This window comes from Dendrobates tinctorius, unplaced genomic scaffold (genome assembly GCF_039654945.1).
Source record: "Dendrobates tinctorius isolate UK_male_01 unplaced genomic scaffold, ASM3965494v1 ptg000182l, whole genome shotgun sequence".
NCBI classification, from domain to species: domain Eukaryota; kingdom Metazoa; phylum Chordata; class Amphibia; order Anura; family Dendrobatidae; genus Dendrobates; species Dendrobates tinctorius.
Window position 1 is genome coordinate 2,140,320 of NW_027361849.1, and position 20,195 is coordinate 2,160,514.

Here is a 20,195-nt window from a genome sequence, read left to right on the forward strand (position 1 = left end):
TCAACAGGTCAAAGGATATTCCCGCGGGTCAGCTCAGTGTGTACAGCGCTCTATAATAAAGCGTAATGTTTAGGCACAGCCTTGGTGGACATCTGTGGCAGGCCCGGACGTCCTGTCTGTCTAATGCCCATGTTATGTCTTCCTTTGTTACAGTTGTGAAGGTCGTGGTGGGAAAGGAGCATATCTTTGGCAAAAAGGCGATCTCTGTGTACCGATACTACCCCACCTTAGACATAGCGCTATATGGAAGGCAGAGACCACACGTCATACGACCAGAGCCGGTCCACATACAAATTAGTCCTTACCTACTAGCATTTATACTGAACAAAGCAGGATTGAAGCAAAACATGGAAAAGATCATGTCTGAAAAAATGTGTGAGATCAAATGGCCAGATCCAACCTGCTCAAACCCTGAAATCTCATTGTGCTTTCCTGACTCTCTATCATCACATCTGAGAACTATGGCGAAGGTGGTCCGCACATGGACAGAGGAGGTCTCTGCCAAATTCTCACTTTTCATCTCAAGATATAAAGTCATAGACTGTAAAATTAACCCATCGGCGTGGGAGGACCTCAAGGATCAGATCTCCACTGCTGCCTATGATGGGGTATTGATCAAACCCAACCCTGAAGTCGAGAAGATCTTCCTGGCAGGCGCAATGAAGGACGTCATTAAGATCGAGCAGACCTTCCGGAAACTGGTGGAGGAAACCAACAGAAAGGTGGAGAGGAGGAGTAAAGTGATGACCATGACAGAACCCATGTCTGCTGCTCTCTACCATATCATATGTAGCAGTGGTCTAGAGAGCAAGATACTGGCCGATGTCCCAGAGCTAAAGATGGAGTACGACCCATCTACACACAACGTCAGGCTCACTGGACTGCGAGATGAAGTTCTCCAAGCCAAATGTGAGATAATGGGCGCCAGACAGCAGCTGAAATCCAAATACATCCATCTGGACCCGTACGTCCACCAGTTCTTGATGTTCGCTGACAACGATGAGGTTTCTTGTCTCCTCTTTGCACGTCACAAAATAAATGCACTCATTGAAATGGAAGAAAACTTGATCCAACTGACCGGACACTCCAAAAAAGACATGATGGACGCAGAGGAGCAAATTAACCGAGAACTGATATGTCAGCGAATTCCAGTTACGGCCAAGAAGATCCTTGAATGTCCGGAGTGGAGAAGTCTTCAGTCACATCTTCATGAGTCCTTCAATTCTGAGACGTGCACAGTCCTGATCCAGGAGTTCCCCCTCGGAGCGGAGAACGATGTGGTGCTCGCAGGGATGTCCACCAATGTACACACTGGTTACAAAGCAATCCATGAATTTGTGGAGAACAATACTCCAATGCAGTTGAATTTCCGGGCAAAGTCAATGGCAGTCATGAAGTTCATCATGGAGGAGAAGAAGTACGTGTTGGATAGTCTCAAGCAGAGTACTGTCACGGTTGCAATTAAACATAGGAACATAAACTTGTCGGGAACCAAGAGTTATGTGGAGGAAGCGTCTTCTGTTGTACAGAATCTCCTGTCCTCTGTGCATCACGACACCTTGCACATTGATAAGCCGGGAGCCAAGAAGTTTTTTTTGTCTCATGAGGAGCTGTATGTAACAACGGCAAAGAATAAGCACAAATGTGTCATCTACTTACAGAAAGACGAGGAAGAGGATGATCTACCTAATGAGAGTGCGCCCAATGCGGCTGTGTACCAGGTGCAGCTGCCCCAGGGGCCGACCCTCTCGGTGCACAGGGGAGACTTGTGCCAGCACATCGCAGATGTCGTCGTTAATGCGGCCAATGAAGATCTGAAACACATTGGAGGTTTGGCAATGGCGTTACTGACTGCGGCAGGACCGAAACTGCAAGAGGCCTCTGACCGTATTGTCCGTCAGCAGGGAAGTCTGTTCCCTGGAGATGCGGTGATCACGGAAGCAGGGAACCTACCGTGTAAGCAGGTCATACACGCGGTGGGGCCAAGATGGAATTCTACCTCTCCACAAAGATGTCAGGATCGTCTACAGGAGGCGATTAGGAAGAGCCTGTTGCTGGCTGCCAAGCACGGCCATAAGTCCATTGCCATTCCGGCGGTCAGCTCCGGCATCTTCGGTTTTCCTATTGATGTATCTGCACAAAGTATTGTAGATGCCATCAAAGAGTTTGTGGAAGGTGAAGGCAGCTCCATTACCAACATTGATCTGGTGGACACTAAAGATGAAACCATCTCAGCCTTCACCGAGTCTCTGAAAAGACTGTTCGGAGATCGGAGCTCGCCAAGATACTCTGTGAAGAGCGCCGAGGAGTCAGGACCACAGAGGCGAGAGCACGGGGCCACGGCAGGCCAGATGATGGGCAACCTAAGCATCACCATCACCGTGGAAGAAGGACTTCTCCAAGATGTCAAAGTAAGTTCTGCTCATTCCCTCATGTCCCGGGAGTTATGTACATGCAATGAAAAAGAGGAAAAGATCCATGCATATAAAGTCGCACACCCAAAAGTAGACATATATACATACAAATATGTGTATAGATATATTGAAATTTTATTAGTAGACAAAAAGACCTCGATAAAATCATTTAAAAAAGACAAAACACATCACTATAAGTGCCATGGAACAACAGTATGTCAAAATACAATACCACATAAAAAAAAAAGGTATATACAGTTGTGGCCAAAAGTATTGACACCCCTGCAATTCTGTCAGGTAATACTCAGTTTCTTCCTGAAAATGATTGCAAACACAAATTCTTTGGTATTATTATCTTCATTTAATTTGTCTTAAATGAAAAAAACACAAAAGAGAATGAAGCAAAAAGCAAAACATTCATCATTTCACAGAAAACTCCAAAAATGGGCCAGACAAAAGTATTGGCACCCTCAGCCTAATACTTGGTTGCACAACCTTTAGCCAAAATAACTGCGACCAACCGCTTCCGGTAACCATCAATGAGTTTCTTACAATGCTCTGCTGGAATTTTAGACCATTCTTCTTTGGCAAACTGCTCCAGGTCCCTGATATTAGAAGGGTGCCTTCTCCAAACTGCCATTTTTAGATCTTTCCACAGGTGTTCTATGGGATTCAGGTCTGGACTCATTGCTGGCCACCTTAGAAGTCTCCAGTGCTTTCTCTCAAACCATTTTCTAGTGCTTTTTGAAGTGTGTTTTGGGTCATTGTCCTGCTGGAAGACCCATGACCTCTGAGGGAGACCCAGCTTTCTCACACTGGGCCCTACATTATGCTGCAAAATTTGTTGGTAGTCTTCTGACTTCATAATGCCATGCACATGGTCAAGCAGTCCAGTGCCAGAGGCAGCAAAGCAACCCCAAAACATCAGGGAACCTCCGCCATGTTTGACTGTAGGGACTGTGTTCTTTTCTTTGAATGCCTCTTTTTTTCTCCTGTAAACTCTATGTTGATGCCTTTGCCCAAAAAGCTCTACTTTTGTCTCATCTGACCAGAGAACATTCTTCCAAAACGTTTTAGGCTTTTTCAGGTAAGTTTTGGCAAACTCCAGCCTGGCTTTTTTATGTCTCGGGGTAAGAAGTGGGGTCTTCCTGGGTCTCCTACCATACAGTCCCTTTTCATTCAGACGCTGACGGATAGTACGGGTTGACACTGTTGTACCCTCGGACTGCAGGGCAGCTTGAACTTGTTTGGATGTTAGTGGAGGTTCTTTATCCAACATCCGCACAATCTTGCGTTGAAATCTCGTCAATTTTTCTTTTCCGTCCACATCTAGGGAGGTTAGCCACAGTGCCATGGGCTTTACACTTCTTGATGACACTGCGCACGGTAGACACAGGAACATTCAGGTCTTTGGAGATGGACTTGTAGCCTTGAGATTGCTCATGCTTCCTCACAATTTGGTTTCTCAAGTCCTCAGACAGTTCTTTGGTCTTCTTTCTTTTCTCCATGCTCAATGTGGTACACACAAGGACACAGGACAGAGGTGGAGTCAACTTTAATCCATGTCAACTGGCTGCAAGTGTGATTTAGTTATTGCCAACACCTGTTAGGTGCCACAGGTAAGTTACAGGTGCTGTTACTTACACAAATTAGAGAAGCATCACATGATTTTTCGCACAGTGCCAATACTTTTGTCCACCCTCTTTTTTATGTTTGGTGTGGAATTATATCCAATTTGGCTTTAGGACAATTCTTTTTGTGTTTTTTTTCATTTAAGACAAATTAAATGAAGATAATAAAGAATTTGTGTTTGCAATCATTTTCAGGAAGAAACTGAGTATTATCTGACAGAATTGCAGGGGTGTCAATACTTTTCCCACATGTACAGTTGTGGCCAAAACAGTCCCTAGAAACTAGCAGTGTATGTAAACAGTCTCCTAATGCATGAGTATACTGCCGACCTGGGCGTCCTCAGCGGGCTGTGAGGAGAGGAACCCTGTATAAAGCGTCAGAAGCCTATGTGCTATGGGAAAGAAAATGTATGTTTGGAAAGATGTCCCTAAAGCAACGGTCCCGGGACAAAAGTGATGTGGGGAGCCCCACGCGTATCGCTGCTAGCCTCAGCTCCCCCTGACGAAGCTGTGGCTATTGGCGATACGCGTGGGGCTCCCCACATCACTTTTGTCCCGGGATCGTTGCTCCTTTTGTCCTGACGTCCCTGATGCTCTGACATTGCTCTGGGGACTTGCTGGCTATTTGAGCCTTCATTTCTCTACTGGCGGTATCTCTATTGCAGGTTACTTTTGTCTGCACTGTAGGGAGACCTCCCGTTGCTTTAGGGACATCTTTCCAAACATACATTTTCTTTCCCATAGCACATAGGCTTCTGACGCTTTGTACGAGGTTCCTCTCCTCACAGCCCTCGGGGGACGCCCAGGTCGGCAGTATACTGATGCATCAGGAGACGGTTTACATACACTGCTAGTTTCTAGGGACTGGTTTCCCCCATATATATATATATATATATATATATATATATTATACCTTTTCTGTGTGGTATTGTATTTTGACGTACTGTTGTTCCATGGCACTTATAGTGATGTGTTTTGTCTTTTTTACGTGATTTTATCGAGGTCTTTTTTTTTCTATATACACATATTTGTTAAGCAGTGCTCCCTGTTTCTTTAATCTTCCACCCGGGAGTGATGTACATGTCCACTGCCTTTCTGTCTTCTAAGTATTATTTCTGGGTGTAGTATGGTGTGTGTGGCGTGGACACCCGGGAAAGTGACGCGTGTAACGGGCCACCCACATCCGTGTCTCCGTATAGACCCCAAGCCGCCACTAATGGAGTTATGGCTGAGCACCGCTGCGGCTGCTCCATTAGTCGCTTACATGAATGAAATTGATCACTGCACATTAAGTTCAGGGACGGGAGACTTTTGTTTTATGTAGCTAATTTTCATGATCTTTGCCAAGGGGGTGTGGCTTACGGGGTACAAATCCAGAGCAGTGTAATGACCCCGCCCTCAGAGTGCTGTGAGACACACCCACTTAGTAAACACCAACCAAAGAAGCAGATGCAGCAGCAGGAATAAAACAATCGCGGTCTGGCCCCTCGGACCTGGCGCACGTGATCTCTCCGTACCATCAAATATTTCACACATGTAACAGTAGTAAGAAAAGAAATCTGCGCTCCAGCCCTGAGACCCCCAGCAACCTGCAGCAATCAGAGGAATACCTGGCAATCACTGCTCCGTTCTCCTGCAGCTCCCCCGGAGGAGGAGAGGAGCATTACCAGTCCATGTCTGTGCTGCATGGAGCCGTGATGTTAACTCCTTGTGTCTGCGCTCTGGTTGAGCCCCCTGTAATGACGCTTGTGGTCTGTGTCTCCGTGTGATCAGACAGATGTGATTGTGAACAGTGTGGGGAAAGACCTTCATCTGGACAGCGGAGGAGCGTCCCGAGCGCTGTCCGAAAAGGCAGGAGCACAACTACAAGTGTTCCTAACGACAGAAGCCGCTGGATCCAAGGTGGACGATGGCGCCACGTTTGTGACTCCGGGCTGCAGTCTGTCCTGTACCATCGTCATTCATGTCGTCCTTCCAAAATGGGATCAAGGGAAAGGTTCAGCCGAAAAGGTAAAAGGTCTGGAAGTAATATGTACGGACGGAGCGTGCAGTCACTGTCACCCCCTCCCCGTATTCAGTACAACCACTCCCCATTGTAAATTCTGATCACTCGTAGAATTTCCCGTCTTTCTGCTGTTTGCAATAAATCAATGACCTGAGAACAATGGAAATATCCGAAGAACCAATAACCGGAGGTTTCTCCAGATTCCCCACATAATGCCCCCAACTCCGCAGCCTCCGGATTATTCCCCCTTCATGACCAGCTTAGTGCTCAGCAAAGCCACTCCGGCTGTTATAACCTGCTGCAGACGTGATGCGTCACCAGACACCGGCTGCTGGTCGTGGTCCTGAGGAGTCTGACCCCAGTCCTCATGGGTAATCCAGGATCCTCACCGAGGCTCCGCTGTACCATCACCGATCCCCCGCCATGCTCCACTGTATCCTCACCGAGCCCCCGCCGTATCCTCACCGAGCCCCCGCTGTATCTTCACCGAGCCCCCGCCATGCTCTGTTGTATCCTCACCGAGCCCCCACTGTATCCTCACCGAACCCCAGCCGTGCTCCACTGTACCATCACCGATCCCCCGCCATGCTCCACTGTATCCTCACCGAGCCCCCGCTGTATCCTCACCGAGCCCCCGCCGTGCTCCGCTGTCTCCTCACCGAGCCCCCGCCGTGCTCCGCTGTCTCCTCACCGAGCCCCCGCCGTGCTCCGCTGTCTCCTCACCGAGCCCCCGCCGTGCTCCGCTGTCTCCTCACCGAGCCCCCGCCGTGCTCCGCTGTCTCCTCACCGAGCCCCCGCCGTGCTCCGCTGTCTCCTCACCGAGCCCCCGCCGTGCTCCGCTGTCTCCTCACCGAGCCCCCGCCGTGCTCCGCTGTCTCCTCACCGAGCCCCCGCCGTGCTCCGCTGTCTCCTCACCGAGCCCCCGCCGTGCTCCGCTGTCTCCTCACCGAGCCCCCGCCGTGCTCCGCTGTCTCCTCACCGAGCCCCCGCCGTGCTCCGCTGTCTCCTCACCGAGCCCCCGCCGTGCACCGCTGTCTCCTCACCGAGCCCCCGCCGTGCTGCGCTGTCTCCTCACCGAGCCCCCGCCGTGCTGCGCTGTCTCCTCACCGAGCCCCCGCCGTGCTGCGCTGTCTCCTCACCGAGCCCCCGCCGTGCTGCGCTGTCTCCTCACCGAGCCCCCGCCGTGCTCACACTTGGCCTCCGCTCACCAGGCGCCGATAACATGTAGTAAATCTCAATGGAGGGAAGTCTTCTCCTGCTCTCAGTATAATAATAACCTTATTATTCATTGTCTCCATCTTAAGATTTTCAGGAAGGCCATCCGGAGCTGTCTGGACACGGCGGAGCAGCGACGGCTGAGGTCCATCACGTTTCCAGCCATTGGGACGGGAATTCTGGGATTTCCTAAAAGCAGCGTGGCGACTTTCCTGTTTGATGAAGTTCTCACCTTCAGCTCCGCGTCCAAAACTCTGTCCCTCCAGCAAGTGACCTTCATGCTGCATCCAAACGACCAGGAAACCATTAAGGTAAAAGTGTCAGGACAAATTTTATTGTAAAATGTAAAATCAAGGGTTGTTCTGGCAAAAATGGAGATGTCAAAAATAAAGAACTAAGTGATGATCATTTACCGGCACTCGCCTGGACCCGGAGCAGGCCGCTCGGGAACAGGAGAAGTCACCGCTACACCAGCCGCAGGGCCACCGTGGTAAGCGATTGGCTGCAGCGGTCAGGTGTAACGTGTTATCTGAAAAAAACAAATGACTGACACACTGTTGAAGTCACCTGACCACTGCAGTCAATCACATCTCTTCTGTACGTTGTGTCACGCTCCCGTTATATGAGCAGATCTCATTATTACATGCAGGAATTTAACAAAGAACTGAGTGCAAGAAAGATCAACTCTCCGACAAAGAGCGGCCCGGTGCCCAGGCCGGACGCCGAAGCCAAGCAGAAGCCCCCAGCAAGCTCCGACCCAGGTGAGAGGCTCCAGGCTGCATCCGGGGGGTCTATGTTCGTATGGGGCCCTGTGCAGCTCATCTAGGTCTATGCACCATGGGCCCCGTGCGGCTCATCTAGGTCTATGCACCACGGGCCCCGTGCGGCTCATCGAGGTCTATGCACCACGGGCCCCGTGCGGCTCATCGAGGTCTATGCACCATGGGCCCCGTGCGGCTCATTGAGGTCTATGCACCACGGGCCCCGTGCGGCTCATCGAGGTCTATGCACCACGGGCCCCGTGCGGCTCATCGAGGTCTATGCACCACGGGCCCCGTGCGGCTCATCGAGGTCTATGCACCACGGGCCCCGTGCGGCTCATCGAGGTCTATGCACCACGGGCCCCGTGCGGCTCATCGAGGTCTATGCACCACGGGCCCCGTGCGGCTCATCGAGGTCTATGCACCACGGGCCCCGTGCGGCTCATCGAGGTCTATGCACCACGGGCCCCGTGCGGCTCATCGAGGTCTATGCACCACGGGCCCCGTGCGGCTCATCGAGGTCTATGCACCACGGGCCCCGTGCGGCTCATCGAGGTCTATGCACCACGGGCCCCGTGCGGCTCATCGAGGTCTATGCACCACGGGCCCCGTGCGGCTCATCGAGGTCTATGCACCACGGGTCCCGTGCGGCTCATCGAGGTCTATGCACCACGGGCCCCGTGCGGCTCATCGAGGTCTATGCACCACGGGCCCCGTGCGGCTCATCGAGGTCTATGCACCACGGGCCCCGTGCGGCTCATCGAGGTCTATGCACCACGGGTCACGTGCGGCTCATCGAGGTCTATGCACCACGGGCCCCGTGCGGCTCATTGAGGTCTATGCACCACGGGCCCCGTGCGGCTCATCGAGGTCGTCATCTGCCGATATCGGTGTCGCTGTGTGGGGGGATGATGGAACGTGGAGGGCACCGTTATGGTCTAGCATTTCCCAGTGGGCGTCTTGCAGGTCTTGTATAAATCTGCTGCCTCCTCCATCTTATGTTGTGCCCTCCATTCTCTGCAGTTTTCTATGGCGCAGTGAAGACACCGACTCTGGGAGTTCATGAGATGAAAGTTGGATCCATCACTTATCAGGTGAAGACGGGAGATATCACCAAGGAGGACACGGACATCATTGTCAACTCCACAGATAATACCTTCAACCTCAGATCAGGTATTTAACGCCCGACTCCAGTACAAGTGCCGGGGGAACATGGGGTAACCTCAGCCCAAACCAGAATAAGCAACCAAACGCAAGCAGGGGCTGGGAAAATGCATCACACTGAGCGGGGGGGAAGGGACGGGGAACGCATCACACTGAGCGGGGGAGGGACGGAGAACGCATCACACTGAGCGGGGGAGGGATGGGGAAACGCATCACACTGAGCGGGGGGAGGGAGGGAGAACGCATCACACTGAGCGGGGGAGGGATGGGGAAACGCATCACACTGACTGGGGGGGAAGGGACGGGGAACGCATCACACTGAGCGGGGGAGGGACGGAGAACGCATCACACTGAGCGGGGGAGGGACGGAGAACGCATCACACTGAGCGGGGGAGGGACGGGGAAACGCATCACACTGAGCGGGGGGGAAGGGACGGGGAACGCATCACACTGAGCAGGGGCGGGACGGGGAAACGCATCACACTGAGCATGGGAGGGACGGGGAATGCGCCACACTGAGCGAGGGCGGGATGGGGAACGCATCACACTGAGCGAGGGCGGGATGGGGAACGCATCACACTGAGCAGGGGAGGGACAGGGAACGCATCACACTTAGCGGGGGCGGGATGGGGAACGCATCACACTGGGACGGGGAACGCATCACACTGAGCAGGGAAGGGACGGAGAACGCATCACACTGAGCAGGGGAGGGACGGGGAACGCATCACACTGAGCAGGGGAGGGACGGGGAACGCATCACACTGAGCAGGGGAGGGACGGGGAACGCATCACACTGAGCAGGGGAGGGACGGGGAATGCGTCACACTTAGCGGGGGCGGGATGGGCAGCGCAGCACACTGATTGGGGCGGGGAACGTGTCACAGTGAGCGGGGGGCAGGATGGGGAAACGCATCACACTGAGCAGGGGAGGGACGGGGAACGCATCACACTGAGCAGGGGAGGGACGGGGAATGCGTCACACTTAGCGGGGGCGGGATGGGCAGCGCAGCACACTGATTGGGGCGGGGAACGTGTCACAGTGAGCGGGGGGCAGGATGGGGAAACGCATCACACTGAGCAGGTGAGGGACGGGGAATGCGTCACAATTAGCGGGGGCGGGATGGGGAATGCAGCACACTGGGGCGAGGAACGTGTCACAGTGAGCGGGGGCCGATTGGAGCCACATGATAGTGAGTGGGGAATGGACGGTGTCTGATCACAGGACTTTCTGGAGTACGCCGTGCTCATAAACGGTCTGTGTGTTTTATCTATGTAGCGGCTTCGGCTTCTTATTCCGCAGCGCTTTACAGACATTATCCTCTTTTTTATAGGTGTCTCTAAGTGTATCCTGGAGGCAGCAGGGCCCGGTGTGCAGGATGAATGTGCTCTGCTTGGTAAGACGCCATTCTTGTCTTCAGATCACTTATTGCAGCGCCATTTTCTGCAGTTTCAGAATGAAGCAGATCTCATTCAATACCAGCAAGCAGAGATCTGTCTGCCGGAAGCTGAAGAACGTACACAATGATTAGGATACTGAGGGGGGTGGTGTCAGATCCGTGGTGTAATCGCAGCTCCGTAATGTCGGCCAAGTCCCAAGCGGGGCCTTAGCCGGGGGTGGCCATAGACGCGAAGAGCCAAGTGGGGCCTTAATACACAGAGCCGGGGGTGGCCATAGACGAGAAGAGCCAAGTGGGGCCTTAACACACAGAGAGCCGGGGGTGGCCATAGACGAGAGGAGCCAAGTGGGGCCTTAACACACAGAGAGCCGGGGGTGGCCATAGACGAGAGGAGCCAAGTGGGGCCTTAACACACAGAGAGCCGGGGGTGGCCATAGACGAGAGGAGCCAAGTGGGTCTGTTAGTCGGATGAGGCCAAAGGACAGGCATCATCACAGCAGCAGGACCGGTCTCTGCTCCTTCTGGGAGGAGGAACAGGATGAGCATGGCCACAGCCCTATAAAATGACCTCGAGCAGCTACTGGTGCCCAAACTGCCAGAATCAGACTCCATGATGGAGACGCAAGGGCCTGACGTCCTATAATGGATCCAGTGCTCACAGCCCAGCACCGTGCAGCTAGATTAGCATTCACCATAGGCCCCAGAGTTGTCATGTCCACCACTACTGCCACGAGCTCCTCGTGGATGGGAGAAGGTTCACACTTGACACAAGTAAGAGTCTGAAGACCCCGCGATGTGCCCGGCCCGGTGGTAGTCTGTGATGGTCTGGGGAGACATACAGTATCCTCGGAGGGTCACACAAACCTCCATGTGATAGCAGCGGTGCCCTGACTGCTTCTCGGTGGCCGGTGAGATCCCCAGGGGCGGGATCTGGGATCCATCCATCATAGTTGATGATTTTGGTTTCAGTCACTGCTGGTAACAAATTACACAATTTGTCAGGAAAGCTTTTACTCCTGGCTCTGATGTGAGATTTCCATGTCGCTGTCATTGCTCTGAGCCGAGGATGATCCGTGGTTGTTACATCACATCTCTCATCAGAAATGATTGTATCCGCAGGATCCCAGAACAAGAAGAGCAACCACATCACCACTCGGGGCGGAGATCTCCTCTGTAGACAGATCCTTCATGTCATCGGCAGAAATTCAGCGGAAGGACTCCGAGGCTTTGTGTCGGAGTCTCTCCGGGAATGCGGGAACCTGGGGGCCTCATCAGTGGCGTTCCCGGCCATAGGGACAGGTCTGACCTCCATCATGTCCGTCTTCTTATTGCTGTGATTGTTGTCCTCTTGGGGGAGATTTAGCTAAATAACAAATAACGTGTGAGGGCCAAGCACGGCATTTATCACTGTCGCCCATCACATTCCTAAAGACGGACGCCCTGCAGGGAAACGTTATGTCACCCGAGGCAAGAAACGATCACCGGACCCTTCACTGTCTCCAGGAAACAGTCCAATGTCTCACGTAACGAAGCAGCTAGAAAATGTGTTTATCCTCCCTGCAGGCAACGGGGCGGCGTGGGTACGGTCACCGGCTGCCACACCGAGATCACGGCGGTAATCACGGGTGTCAAAGTGCCGGGGTAATTACCACCGTGGTCCCGGTGTACTGACTGGTGACCTGTCCGCTCCCTGCACCGCCCCAATGACTGGAGTGAGCGGCAGAAGGGAGGATATGTCAGTCCATCATCACAAGGCAGCGACATCTTACCCTGCAGGAGGAAAGTGCTCTATTGCATGACAGATTCCCGGGATGAGAAGCCCCCGCACATTGTGAGTGATCCCCTCCATGGATGAATGAGAAGCCCCCACACATTGTGAGTGATCCCCTCCATGGATGAATGAGAAGCCCCCACACATTGTGATGAGCCCCTCCATGGATGAGAAGCCCCGCACATTGTGATGAGCCCCTCCATGGATGAGAAGCCCCCGCACATTGTGAGTGATCCCCCTCCATGGATGAGAAGCCCCCACACATTGTGAGTGATCCCCCTCCATGGATGAGAAGCCCCCACACATTGTGAGTGATCCCCTCCATGGATGAATGAGAAGCCCCCACACATTGTGATGAGCCCCTCCATGGATGAGAAGCCCCGCACATTGTGATGAGCCCCTCCATGGATGAGAAGCCCCCACACATTGTGAGTGATCCCCCTCCATGGATGAGAAGCCCCCGCACATTGTGAGTGATCCCCCTCCATGGATGAGAAGCACCCGCACATTGTGAGTGATCCCCCTCCATGGATGAGAAGCCCCCACACATTGTGAGTGACCCCCTCCATGGATGAGAAGCCCCCACACATTGTGAGTGACCCCCTCCATGGATGAGAAGCCCCGCACATTGTGATGAGCCCCTCCATGGATGAGAAGCCCCCGCACATTGTGAGTGATCCCCCTCCATGGATGAGAAGCCCCCACACATTGTGAGTGATCCCCTCCATGGATGAATGAGAAGCCCCCACACATTGTGATGAGCCCCTCCATGGATGAGAAGCCCCGCACATTGTGATGAGCCCCTCCATGGATGAGAAGCCCCCGCACATTGTGAGTGATCCCCCTCCATGGATGAGAAGCCCCCACACATTGTGAGTGATCCCCTCCATGGATGAATGAGAAGCCCCCACACATTGTGATGAGCCCCTCCATGGATGAGAAGCCCCGCACATTGTGATGAGCCCCTCCATGGATGAGAAGCCCCCGCACATTGTGAGTGATCCCCCTCCATGGATGAGAAGCCCCCGCACATTGTGAGTGATCCCCCTCCATGGATGAGAAGCCCCCACACATTGTGAGTGATCCCCTCCATGGATGAATGAGAAGCCCCCACACATTGTGATGAGCCCCTCCATGGATGAGAAGCCCCGCACATTGTGATGAGCCCCTCCATGGATGAGAAGCCCCCGCACATTGTGAGTGATCCCCTCCATGGATGAGAAGCCCCCGCACATTGTGAGTGATCCCCCTCCATGGATGAGAAGCCCCCGCACATTGTGAGTGACCCCCTCCATGGATGAGAAGCCCCCGCACATTGTGAGTGATCCCCTCCATGGATGAGAAGCCCCCGCACATTGTGAGTGACCCCCTCCATGGACGAGAAGCCCCCGCACATTGTGAGTGATCCCTTCCATGGATGAGAAGCCCCCGCACATTGTGAGTGATCCCCCTCCATGGATGAGAAGCCCCCGCACATTGTGAGTGATCCCCTCCATGGATGAGAAGCCCCCGCACATTGTGAGTGACCCCCTCCATGGATGAGAAGCCCCCGCACATTGTGAGTGACCCCCTCCATGGACGAGAAGCCCCCGCACATTGTGAGTGATCCCCTCCATGGATGAGAAGCCCCCGCACATTGTGAGTGATTCCCTCCATGGATGAGAAGCCCCCGCACATTGTGAGTGATCCCCTCCATGGATGAGAAGCCCCCGCACATTGTGAGTGACCCCCTCCATGGAGGAGAAGCCCCCACACATTGTGAGTGACCCCCTCCATGGAGGAGAAGCCCCCGCACATTGTGAGTGACCCCCTCCATGGAGGAGAAGCCCCCGCACATTGTGAGTGATCCCCTCCATGGATGAGAAGCCCCCGCACATTGTGAGTGATCCCCTCCATGGATGAGAAGCCCCCGCACATTGTGAGTGATCCCCTCCATGGAGGAGAAGCCCCTGCACATTGTGAGTGACCCCCTCCATGGATGAGAAGCCCCCGCACATTGTGAGTGATCCCCTCCATGGATGAGAAGCCCCCGCACATAGTGAGTGATCCCCCTCCATGGATGAGAAGCCCCCGCACATAGTGAGTGACCCCCTCCATGGATGAGAAGCCCCCGCACATTGTGAGTGACCCCCTCCATGGATGAGAAGCCCCCGCACATTGTGAGTGACCCCCTCCATGGATGAGAAGCCCCCGCACATGAGTGTTCTCGGGCTTTACTGCTGGCAGACACGAGATCATGGCAGCGCCTCTTGTTCTTCTCCAGGCAATCATTCTTTTCGATGTTACAATCTGACGGGGTCTGGAGCCCCTTCCCCTGATCTCTGTAGTCCGGTCCCTGCTCTTCCTGCAGTTATTTCTATGATGAAGCCACTGGACCGATCAGGTCATAAGATTCATCAGTCATTGTTCCCGCACTTTCTTCTATCCTCTAACAATACGTCGGCCCCATTGATTGCGCTCATTTTTCTTTTTGTGCCTCAGGTTTGGGCAACGTGTCTGCAGCTTTGGTGGCCGATATCATCCTAGAAGTGGTCACAGAATTTGCCAAGTGCAGCTCGGCCCCGAGTCTCCAGACAGTGAAGGTGGTGATATTCCAGCAGCACATGCTGAACGACTTCTACACGAGCATGAAGAAGAAGGAGGGAGGCGACCTGCCCAAGGCCACGTCCATGTTCTCCAGGTTCACCAGCAGTGAGTCCTCCACTCAGCACCATAGCAGGTTAAAGGGCCGGGGTAAGAAGTAGAAAACCCTTCATCATGGTGCGTGAAAAGCAGTGCTTGCTCTCCGCCTACATGACAAGGTTTAGTGGGAGTTTTCCTGGTGTTCTGGCACATTAATGGGACAGGTCCATATTATTGATGAGGTTCTGACTTCCCTCCTATTTGAGGAATGAAGGGTTAGAAGCCCCTTTGGCATTTTCCTAGCACAGAGCAAGCAGAGATCTTATAAATTCTGCAGTTTTTCATGTGGTGATATTAGACGCTGACATTATAACTTTTCTGTGACGCAGCTCTCCTCAGTTTCTTCACATCAAGACGTGACGAGGAGGAGAAGGAACCAAGAGTGTTCGAGTTATGTGAGAACATTGAGCCGGCGATATTACACCTGTGCGCAGAGACCAAGAAAGCCGTGAGCGACACCCGGTCCTGGCTCCAGAACCTCATCCTGAAGGAGCAGGACCAGAACCTGATCAGCGATGATTGGATCCTGGAGTTTGATGAGCAGGACCACCACACCTTGTGCCAGGACCAAAGGAGGCTCGGAGTCTTTGTCTCTTTCCAATCTCCTGGATCCAAGGTTAAAATAAGCGGTCTGACCCGAGACGTCCTGGAAATGACCAACAAGATCCAACACATGATCAATAAGGTGCGGGAGAAGAAGACCAAAGAGCGGGAGGCCGAGCTCTGCAGCAACCTGGTGGAATGGAGGTATCACGACGGACAAAACACTTGTGCATTCGACCAAATGACAAATCTGGAGCTGGAGAAGGCCCTAAACTCAAAAACTCAAAGTGTGAAGATCGACTTGAAGGGGGTGACCTACACCGTAGTGATGGAGCTGAAGAGCATGATGCACCCCAAAGGCACAGAGATGAAGATAGAGCGCGTAGCCAAGCACGGTAATCACTGAGCGCGTAGCCAAGCGCAGGAATCACTGAGCACATAGCCAAGCGCGGTAATCACTGAGCGCGTAGCCAAGCGCGGTAATCACTGAGCGCGTAGCCAAGCGCGGTAATCACTGAGCGCGTAGCCAAGCGCGGTAATCACTGAGCGCGTAGCCAAGCGCGGTAATCACTGAGCGCGTAGCCAAGCGCGGTAATCACTGAGCGCGTAGCCAAGCGCGGTAATCACTGAGCGCGTAGCCAAGCGCGGTAATCACTGAGCGCGTAGCCAAGCGCGGTAATCACTGAGCGCGTAGCCAAGCGCGGTAATCACACGCTCTATGTATACTGATATACACAGCTCCTCTCTGTAGTCACACACTCTGTATATAAACTGTGTTCCAAATTATTATGCACAAAGAGTTTCGGAGTGATAAGGTTAGAGTTTTTTTGTCATTTACACTCATTGCTGGTGATGTGTGTCCGGGCTCTTTATATCACAGAAAGCAATTGCAGAGACCTGTACACATTAGTTTGGCCGGTGTGTCCAAATAAAGGCAAGACTACTGAAGAAGGCTGTTCCACATTATTAAGCAGCCGACATTTTTTGCCAAAATGGGAAAGAAAAAGGATGTGTCGGCTGCTGAGAAGCCACAAATTGTGGAGTATTTAGGTCAAGGCATGACTACAATCAACATTGCCAAGACACTTCATCGTGATCATCGCACAATCAAGAAGTCTGTCGCTGATTCCTGGCACACACGTGTGCGTGCTGATAAGGAAACATTGAGGACTCTTTCCAACAGGCAATTGCGTCAGGTTAAAAGAGCAGCTGCAAAAATGCCTTGTCATAGCAGCAGACAAGTTTTTGAAGCTGCTGGTGCCTCCAACGCCCCCCGAACAACAAGATGCAGGGTCCTTCAGAGGTTTGCAGCTGTGCGTAAGCCGTCCTGTCCACCACCTCTATCCACTGCACACAAGCAGAGACGGCGCCAGTGGCCAAACGAGACATGAAGACTGATGAGGGCCGTGCAACGCTCGATGGTCCAGATGGATGGAGTGCAGGATGGCTGGTTGATGGACACCCCATGAAAACACGGCTAAGGCGCCAACAAGGAGGAGGTGGAGTAATGTTTTGGGCTGGAATCATGGGGAGAGAGATTGTCGGCCCCTTTAGGATCCCGGAAGGGGTAAAGATGAACTCCATAATCTATGTGGAGTTTCTAGAACAGCACTTCCTGCCATGGTTCAAGAGGAAGAACCGTGCTTTCCACAGCAAGATCATTGTCATGCCTGATAATGCACCGTCTCATGCTGCAAATAACACATCTGCATCTCTGGCTGCTATGGGCATAAAGAGGACAAACTTATGGTGTGGCCACCATCTTCCCCTGACCTCAACCCCATTGAGAACCTCTGGAGCATCATCACAAGGAGCGTCTATGATGGCGGGAGGCAGCTCACATCTAAGCAACAGCTCTGGGAGGGGATTCTGTCCACAGGCAAAACAACTGAAGCACAAACCGTCCAAAAACTGACAAATCCAATGGACGAGAGAGTTCAGAAGCTTCTTTCCAACAAGGGTCCTATGTGCAAATGTAACATCACCCAGAAGAAAGTTTTGACTTGAAAACTTTGATATCATTTTGTAATAAGCTGATAATGATTATCACTTCACAACTCACCATTGTTTTCTTCAAAATAAAAAATAAAAAGGTTGAAAACTCTGCTGAGCATAATAATGTGGAACATGCATTGTGAGTGTTTTCTTTTTAAAAATATACTGTTTTCATAGGCAGATTGTTCAAAAACATTGCAATTATACTAGAATATTAGATGACGGGAAAATAACAATGACGACAATTCATAGAGGTAATTTACAGAAAATAGGAGGAAATATTTTTTGCATAATAATTTGGAACACAGTGTATATATATATCCACAGCTCCCCTCTGTAGTCACACGCTCTGTATATACTATATATCCACAGCTCCTCTCTGTAGTCACACGCTCTGTATATACTATATATCCACAGTTCCTCTCTGTAGTCACACGCTCTGTATATACTATATATCCACAGCTCCTCTCTGTAGTCACACGCTCTGTATTTACTATATATCCACAGCTCCAATCTGGAGTCACACGCTCTGTATATACTATATACCCACAGCTCCCCTCTGTAGTCACACGCTCTGTATATACTATATATCCACAGCTCCTCTCTGTAGTCACACGCTCTGTATATACTATATACCCACAGCTCCTCTCTGTAGTCACACGCTCTGTATTTACTATATATCCACAGCTCCCCTCTGTAGTCACACGCTCTGTATTTACTATATATCCAGAGCTCACCTCTGTAGTCACACGCTCTGTATATACTATATACCCACAGCTCCCCTCTGTAGTCACACGCTCTGTATTTACTATATATCCACAGCTCCCCTCTGTAGTCACACGCTCTGTATTTACTATATATCCACAGCTCCCCTCTGTAGTCACACGCTCTGTATTTACTATATATCCACAGCTCCCCTCTGTAGTCACACGCTCTGTATATACTATATATCCACAGCTCCTCTCTGTAGTCACACGCTCTGTATTTACTATATATCCAGAGCTCACCTCTGTAGTCACACGCTCTGTATATACTATATACCCACAGCTCCTCTCTGTAGTCACACGCTCTGTATTTACTATATATCCACAGCTCCCCTCTGTAGTCACACGCTCTGTATATACTATATACCCACAGCTCCCCTCTGTAGTCACACGCTCTGTATTTACTATATATCCACAGCTCCCCTCTGTAGTCACACGCTCTGTATATACTATATACCCACAGCTCCCCTCTGTAGTCACACGCTCTGTATATACTATATATCCACAGCTCCCCTCTGTAGTCACACGCTCTGTATTTACTATATATCCACAGCTCCCCTCTGTTGTCACACGCTCTGTATATACTATATACCCACAGCTCCTCTCTGTAGTCATGCTCTGTATATACTATATACCCACAGCTCCTCTCTGTAGTCACACGCTCTGTATATACTGTATATCCACAGTTCCTCTCTGTAGTCACACGCTCTGTGTATACTATATACCCACAGCTCCTCTCTGTAGTCACACGCTCTGTATATACTATATACCCACAGCTCCTCTCTGTAGTCATGCTCTGTATATACTATATACCCACAGCTCCTCTCTGTAGTCTCACGCTCTGTATATACTATATATCCACAGTTCCTCTCTGTAGTCACACGCTCTGTATATACTGTATATCCACAGCTCCCCTCTGTAGTCACACGCTCTGTATATACTATATACCCACAGCTCCTCTCTGTAGTCACACGCTCTGTATATACTATATATCCACAGTTCCTCTCTGTAGTCACACGCTCTGTATCTAATATATAAAGCTCAAAGTGTGTGTGTATGTCCGGGATAGGCATCCGCACCGTCGCAGCTACAGCCACAAAATTTGGCACAGTCGCACGTCTGGACCCCGAGAGCGTCCTAGGCTATGTTGTGAGGCGAAATTTTAACCGCGCGCGTTCCAATTCACCAAATAATTTTGCCCCTATCTACATACTGGGGAAAAAGTGTGTGCGCGTCAAGCCCCGCCCCTCATTATGATGTCATAATGCCCCTATTTGCATACTGGGGAAACAGTGTGTGCATATGAAGCCCCGCCCCTCATTATGATGTCACAATGGTTGCCATGGCGACGCTGATGTCATCATAGGTTGCAAGCCCCGCCGCTCATTATGATGTCATAATGGTTGACTATGGAATGGAGGATGTGTGAAGCGTATATGGGCATGGGACTATGGGATGGAGGATGTATGATGGGTATATGGGCATGGGACTATGGGATGGAGGATGTGTGATGGGTATATGGGCACGGGACTATGGGATGGAGGATGTGTGATGGGTATATGGGCATGGGACTATGGGATGGAGGATATGTATAATGGGTATATGGGCATGGGACTGTGGGATGGAGGATGTGTGATGGGTATATGGGACTATGGGATGGAGGATGTGTGATGGGTATATGGGCATGGGACTATGGGATGGAGGATGTATGATGGGTATATGGGCATGGGACTATGGGATGGAGGATGTATGATGGGTATATGGGCATGGGACTATGGGATGGAGGATGTGTGATGGGTATATGGGCATGGGACTATGGGATGGAGGATGTGTGATGGGTATATGGGCATGGG

The 20,195-nt window shown here is 51.8% G+C and overlaps 1 protein-coding gene across 2 annotated transcripts in view; it reads left to right on the forward strand.

Moving 5' to 3' along the window:
* Positions 1–20,195, forward strand: part of LOC141054984 (protein mono-ADP-ribosyltransferase PARP14-like) — a 58,917-nt gene that overhangs the window by 27,907 nt on the left and 10,815 nt on the right. The window contains exons 6-14 of one of the 2 annotated variants that reach the window (XM_073551909.1): positions 154–2,411; positions 5,819–6,055; positions 7,355–7,576; positions 7,915–8,026; positions 9,050–9,199; positions 10,522–10,584; positions 11,707–11,886; positions 14,840–15,091; positions 15,370–15,978. In XM_073551909.1, coding sequence (XP_073408010.1) covers positions 154–2,411; positions 5,819–6,055; positions 7,355–7,576; positions 7,915–8,026; positions 9,050–9,199; positions 10,522–10,584; positions 11,707–11,886; positions 14,840–15,091; positions 15,370–15,978 — 4,083 coding nt within the window. The remainder of the gene's footprint in view (positions 1–153; positions 2,412–5,818; positions 6,056–7,354; positions 7,577–7,914; positions 8,027–9,049; positions 9,200–10,521; positions 10,585–11,706; positions 11,887–14,839; positions 15,092–15,369; positions 15,979–20,195) is intronic. The other variant, XM_073551910.1, reaches the window with a different exon arrangement.